The 6,000-nt window shown below is 42.8% G+C and overlaps 1 protein-coding gene across 7 annotated transcripts in view; it reads right to left on the bottom strand.

Annotated features, from left to right (window-relative positions):
* Positions 1 to 2,026: 2,026 nt before the first annotated feature.
* SIRT5 (sirtuin 5) overlaps positions 2,027 to 6,000 on the bottom strand; it is a 50,298-nt gene continuing 46,324 nt past the window's right edge. For all 7 annotated transcript variants that reach the window (XM_049884096.1, XM_049884063.1, XM_049884080.1 and 4 more), the window contains one exon: positions 2,027 to 2,112. In XM_049884096.1, the coding sequence (XP_049740053.1) occupies positions 2,037 to 2,112 (76 nt within the window). In that variant the 3' untranslated portion in view covers positions 2,027 to 2,036. The remainder of the gene's footprint in view (positions 2,113 to 6,000) is intronic.

The raw sequence follows: 6,000 nt of genomic DNA, 5'->3' as shown, positions 1-6,000 counted from the left end.
AAAATTATGACTTGCAAACGTAGTACAAAGTTTTAAACGAAAGTTTCGTGTCACCTATTTGTGCAAATGCCAAGCAAAACATTAACAGCAATTTTGCAAGGAACTGAGGTGATGTGGCTGTGGTGCAATGCATTACTTAATATGGCCCGTCTAGCCATGGTCTTGTAACTCCCACCCAAGTGACTGGGTGGGGCTGTGCAAAAAAGGTGATTGTGGTCCACCAAGCGGATTGGTCCATTTTGCCATCCCGCCGCTAGGCTTAAAAGAGAGACAGCTGCAGAGCAGAAGAGGCTCTCACCACTGTCAAGGAAGAAGAACTGAGAGCAGAGCGTGTCCTTTGGACCCAGGGTTCCTGCGCTGAGAATATCCTGAAACCAGGAGACCAAGAGACAGAAGGAGCTGTAACTCTGAAGATGGCAAGAAGCAGCAGCTGAGAAACTGCAGGAGAGACTAGCAGGAGACAGCACAGTGGGCTTCCCAGCTCATGTTGTGAAAAAGCTGGGTGCCTTCAGGCAGGAGGCAGAGTAGGGTGCCTCCAGGCACTTGGTGGAGCTAGGTTTGCCAAACCAGGGAGTTGGAGCTGAGTGCCTTTGGCCCAAGGCTTACTGACCAAGCTTTGTAACACTGGCCCAAGCAGGGGCAGAGGCCAAGGGCCAGAGAAGGCCGTGCCTGTGGGCATGGCTGGGAAGAAGCTGTCCTGATTGAAGAACTGAACTGAGCATTCCTGAATTGTAACCTGTTACTTCCCTAATAAATCCCATAATCATCAGTTTGGTCTGTGAGTTCTGTGTGGCCATTGCAACAAATTACTGAACCCAGCAGAGAAGTAAAGAGTGCTGTGGGAGGGACGGTTGGTGTCAGAATTGGTAAAGATGGTAGAGAGGGGTGGTATGTCTGACCTCTGCTTCAGAGGCATCAGCCTTGGGCTGTTGATCTTGATTCTCCTTCCCCCTTGTGAAGTTAGAGGAAGTCAGGCATTGCCCCCACAACATTTTTACAGTGGCCGAGGTGCATAATCACTCAAGGGGCCCACTTCATCCAAGGCTACCAGGGACCTTATGTACGACCTTCATACATTATTGGCTAAGGTCAGTTCTTCCCACCAGGCCTCTGATGCTTGTCCGATGGCATTCCAAGGGCCCTAGGTACTGTATGACATGGTGAGGTTCGAGAAGAGAGCTGAATTCTTCAGAAATTGAACTCTGAGGTAGTAAGAGCAATATTTTGTAAAGTCTAATGGGAAAACTCCCTTCAGAATTCAGTGCCTGGGAAAGCCTGGCAGACGCTGCAGAGACTGTATGTTTCTGCTTTGATGATACTGAGACATGGTCAACCCATCACCCCTTCCCTCCCAGGCTGTTAAGAAGCCCACAACTAAATTTTAGGCAGCTGTGTTTACCCTTGGGGTCCATATATTTAAAATCTTTTTCTCATCCTGATTTTCTACCTTGTTTATTTTCTCTTCCTTCCTTGCCTAAGTTCTTGTAAACTATTCCATGTTCTTTGAGGTAAGGCAGCCAAACAAGGCAAACAGAAAAGAAGACTCTGACAAAGACATCTCTTGGGCTAATGTCTTTATACAATAAATTACCAAGTGCACAGAGTGATTTTTATCTTCCACCAAAACTTGTGCAAAATTCAGATGAAAGAATACAAGTATTTACCTCCTCTCCCATCTTTGCCCAAATAACAAACATCCCAAACAGCAACAATATAATCAAGATTAAATAACTTTAAAAAAAAATCTAATTAGATGCTTTTTCCCATCCCAATAACCAACCAAACACTTCAGAGGTATCTTATGTTTCAGTTCAAACCAAATAATACGGAGTAACTTTACAGTTCTCTGACTCCTCCTTCTAAACACTTTTACTCTTGTTACTTCTCAGCCTCTAACCACTGATCAACAAGTTACATTCCAGCTCGGGGATCAGAGGATATTTTGGGATCTTCTGATATTCTGTTCATCACCCACAAGATTGTTTCTCTCGCATCGTGGCCCAGATGGACTATTATTTCTTCTTTCCCCAGGACAATTAAGAGACAGTTTCTGTTTCATGACGGGCCAGGGCTTCAGGAAGAGTTGTGCCACAAGGTCCCTGGAAATGAAACCTGAAATACAAGGACCAAATCCAGAAGAGTTACGAGCTATGGGTTAGCAAAATGAACATACTACTTCAGCAAGTCATACATTTCTTAGTTACACCTAGATTAAAACAAATCCCCGCAAATACGGTATTAAGAATTTTTGTGCCCACTTCTTTCATCTAGTTTCTGACAAGGTAAGATACGGACACTTCGCTGTGGGCTCACTATGTGGCCAAGAGAATTCAGGGAAGCAATTGCTTAGAGTTTATGTGCTATAAACAGGACTTTCATATTATGTGCTAGGGGAAGACATGATTGTAAGGTGTATTTTATGACTGTATAGCCAAACTCATCATTAAGTTTGTAACATCAAAATTTAAAGTTTAAAAAATATATGTATGCTACATTAAGACACCATTCGCATGTGCTGAGAACAAGAGAACAAAACAGCTCATATATAAGCTGGATTTTGGCTGGCCATAAGGATTGGCAACTCCAGGGTTAAGCCAGCTATGGAATGCTGCATTCAGAACCCCGTATCTGAAGCTCTGTACCTGGGTTGGAAATCAAGTCTGCTTCTCTGTCAAAGGGGCTCAGATCCTACAAGCGTGAGTGGGATATTTCATTCTTTACTGTTAGGATTTCAAACAGCAAAGTTTCTGTCAGTTCATGATTTAGAGAACATAAGGATTTTAACTGAGAACAGGCTTCTCAAATTGTCCATGGGAGTCAATGACTAGTCTCTGACCAGCAGTCAGAAAGTAGAAAGAAGAGAAAATAGGGAGAAGAAAGAAGACAACTCAATGCTTCCTGCTTTGTTTGGGAAAAACACTTAGGACAGAGGAGAAAGAAAAAAAAAATATATACGAATAAGAAACAAAAACAGGACTTTCTAATGCATTATTAAGAAAAGCAAGTGAGCACAATAAAAAATGGAGAATGCATTTCCTCAGTGGAATTCGTCATTCACATGAATTATTCAATGCAAAGCGTGAACGCCTTAACCCTCCAATGGAGTAAAGGTTCTCTCCAGCAAGTGCCATGGAATAGCCATCCTTGACCAAATGGCACCTCCAATCCTCCTGCCACTTGCGGCAGGCTGAACGCTGGCCCTAGAAAACTCACCAGCACAGAGGTTCTGGTCCCTTGTGGACTTTCCAAGAGTTATAGCCAGGCATGGACAGCTTTTATAGAGTTCCCAGATTCTCAGCTGCCAGATTTCCTTTCCCAAGGAAAGGACCTTCATGCCCCTTTCCTCACCCGCCCTTCTCCCACTTTACAAAAGCAAGCCACACCCTTCCCCTCCCTACCCATATACTACAGCCTTATCCCAGAGTATGAAAGCCAACGGGTGCCAAATAAAGGGACATTTAAAATATTGATGTCGATCTGAGGAAACAAATGATTTCTAAAGACAGGCCAACACATCATGCAAGTCAGCTGGTTTCAGTTCTGGCTTCCAAAGAGATTGAAAGAGGGTCTAATAGAGTTTTCAGTGAAGAGGTCACTAAAGGCTGTACAAAATCACCATGTATATTCTGGCATATAATGTGGAAGGAGGTTAATATCTGAGTGGCAATGCTATAACAAAATTCATTTTATGCCCTGGGTTTATGTGGCCCAGGTGTCTCGGTACTTACATGTATAAAAAGCAAAAAAAATAAGAATTAAAATTGACATTGGAAAGTAAAAATTAGTTTGGCCAGTCAAAATCGGCCCTGCCACTCATCCTGCTGGAACAAAAGACACAGATAAAGCTAGCTGCAAAGTTAACAGGAAACAATGTTTTTTCCCCCGGGGGCAAGCTGCAAAGCCTCCTAACAACCCCTGCCTTGAGTTAACTACTCGTTTTTGACTCACTGAGGAATTTTGTTCTCTAACATTACAAATTATCAGCAACTTTACTGTTTGAAATTCCATCAGTAGAGAATGAACTATCTCACTTATGCTTGGAGGAGCTAAGTCACTTTGACACAGGGACTCAGCCTCAATTTCCAAGCCAGGTAGAGCTTCAGATAGAATTTTCTGGAAACAACATTCCTCATCTAGCTGAACTCTGTGGTTGCCAAGGAAACCAGGCCCTGGGTCTACTTTGCCATCCAGACCTGAGGATGATTCCTTTACATACAGCCCTGCTAGGCTTTGAGCCTATCAAAATGGCTTTAAGTTTCATCTAAGCACCACTCTTCCCTCAATCCTATAATAGCTCTGTCTTTTCCTTTGTTTGGTGACACTCCCCTGGGTCCCTCCAGCCACCGGCGGTCTCCCTCATTGCTGTGAGTCTGGACTACAGGTTTGCTCCTGGTGACCATAGGCCGATCTGGCCGTCTCCTTCTAACGATACGGACATGCGACCTAATTTAAAAAAACGAATGGACCACTCATCTATTAGGAGATGCATCTCCACGGAAATTTTACTTTTATAACTTGTCAGTCAAAATGTGTCACTTATTTGTTGTTTGGAACAACCATGTACTACAAATTTCTCTAATAATAATTCAATTAACAAGAAATTTTTTAAGGAAATTGAAAAACATTCTATATGAATTCCAATGAAATCTTGCTGCAGAAGACTGACAGGGTGATCAATACAAGATATTCAAACATAAAATATGTTAGTATAAATTTCTTGAGGTGGAAGTGAATGGAAATACAAGCTTGTAGAGAAAAAGGAAATATGTGAAAGTTGCAATTGTGAAAGAAGGGCTTGGATGGGTATCAGACAGTTATGATATTTAGATTTGGCCGGACACATTTAAGAAACCATGATCCGGCAGCTTTACTTTAAAATATCAGTATTTTACCATACAGAGTCCCTGGGTGATGCAAACGGTTAAGGAACTCAGCTACTAACCAAAAGGTGGGAGTTCTGAGTACACGCAGCGATGCCTCAGAAGAAGCGCCTGGCGGTCTACTTCCCAAACATCAGCCGTTGGAAACCCCGTGGAACATAGGTCTGCTCTGACACACATCGGGTCACCGTGAGTTAGAAGCGACTCCACGGCAGCTGACTTCGGTCATTTACTCTACACCAGTCAAAATCAGGTGTCATCTTTAAAAATTCGCAGAGGGGTACAGGAACAAAAATGTCTGAAGCCCCTGTTCAGCACACCTGTGCACTGTACCCCACCCCAGACCACTGTGTTTATTCCTAGCCCGTTCATGTCACTTTTATTGGCTAATTCAGTTATATAAGTTAATTACAAATTATGTCAACTGCAAAAATGTAACTGTTAAAAGAGATTCATTTCTAGGAAAACCAGTTAAATGCTTTGGAAAGACATAGTGAGGCACTACAAAAAAATTCTGTTAAATTGGATGTAACCACTCCCCCTCCCCCCCAAAAAAATCCATTGCGGTGGAGTCAATTCTGACTCATGGCGACCCTACAGGACGGAGCAGAACTGCCCCATAGGGTTTCCAAAGAGCAGCTGGTGGATTCAAACTGCCGACCTTTTGGTTTGCAGTCAAGCTCTTAGCCACCACGCTACCAGGGCTCAAATTAGGTGTAGAGGACTGTAAAAGATGAGGGGGAAGATTGTGTCACAGCTTTCTGTTTATAAGTTCTTGCTTATAAAACAAACAGAACAACTTGGCAAAAACAAACAAAACAAAAAAACAACAACAGGGAAACATCAAAACCAGAAGTTGCAATCCAGTGTTCTCTAAGACTGTCTGATGATAAGAGGCAACCAGGTCACTTGCTAGGTGTACAAGAAACTGGGCCTCTCCCCTTGGAAATTCTGACTCGGTGTGGATAACTAAGCTTTTCCCCCTGGAAATTCTGATTCAGGAAGTCTGATTTTTCTTGGTTTTGTTTTTTAAAATGAGAACTTGGGTGATTCTTCAGGAAATTTTGGTGAACACCAGGAGGATATATTACGGGTATGATTTATTGCAATAAAGGTGAAC

The sequence above is a fragment of the Elephas maximus genome, chromosome 1 (genome assembly GCF_024166365.1).
Source record: "Elephas maximus indicus isolate mEleMax1 chromosome 1, mEleMax1 primary haplotype, whole genome shotgun sequence".
NCBI classification, from domain to species: Eukaryota; Metazoa; Chordata; class Mammalia; order Proboscidea; family Elephantidae; genus Elephas; species Elephas maximus.
This window is presented reverse-complemented; position numbering and strand designations above follow the sequence as displayed.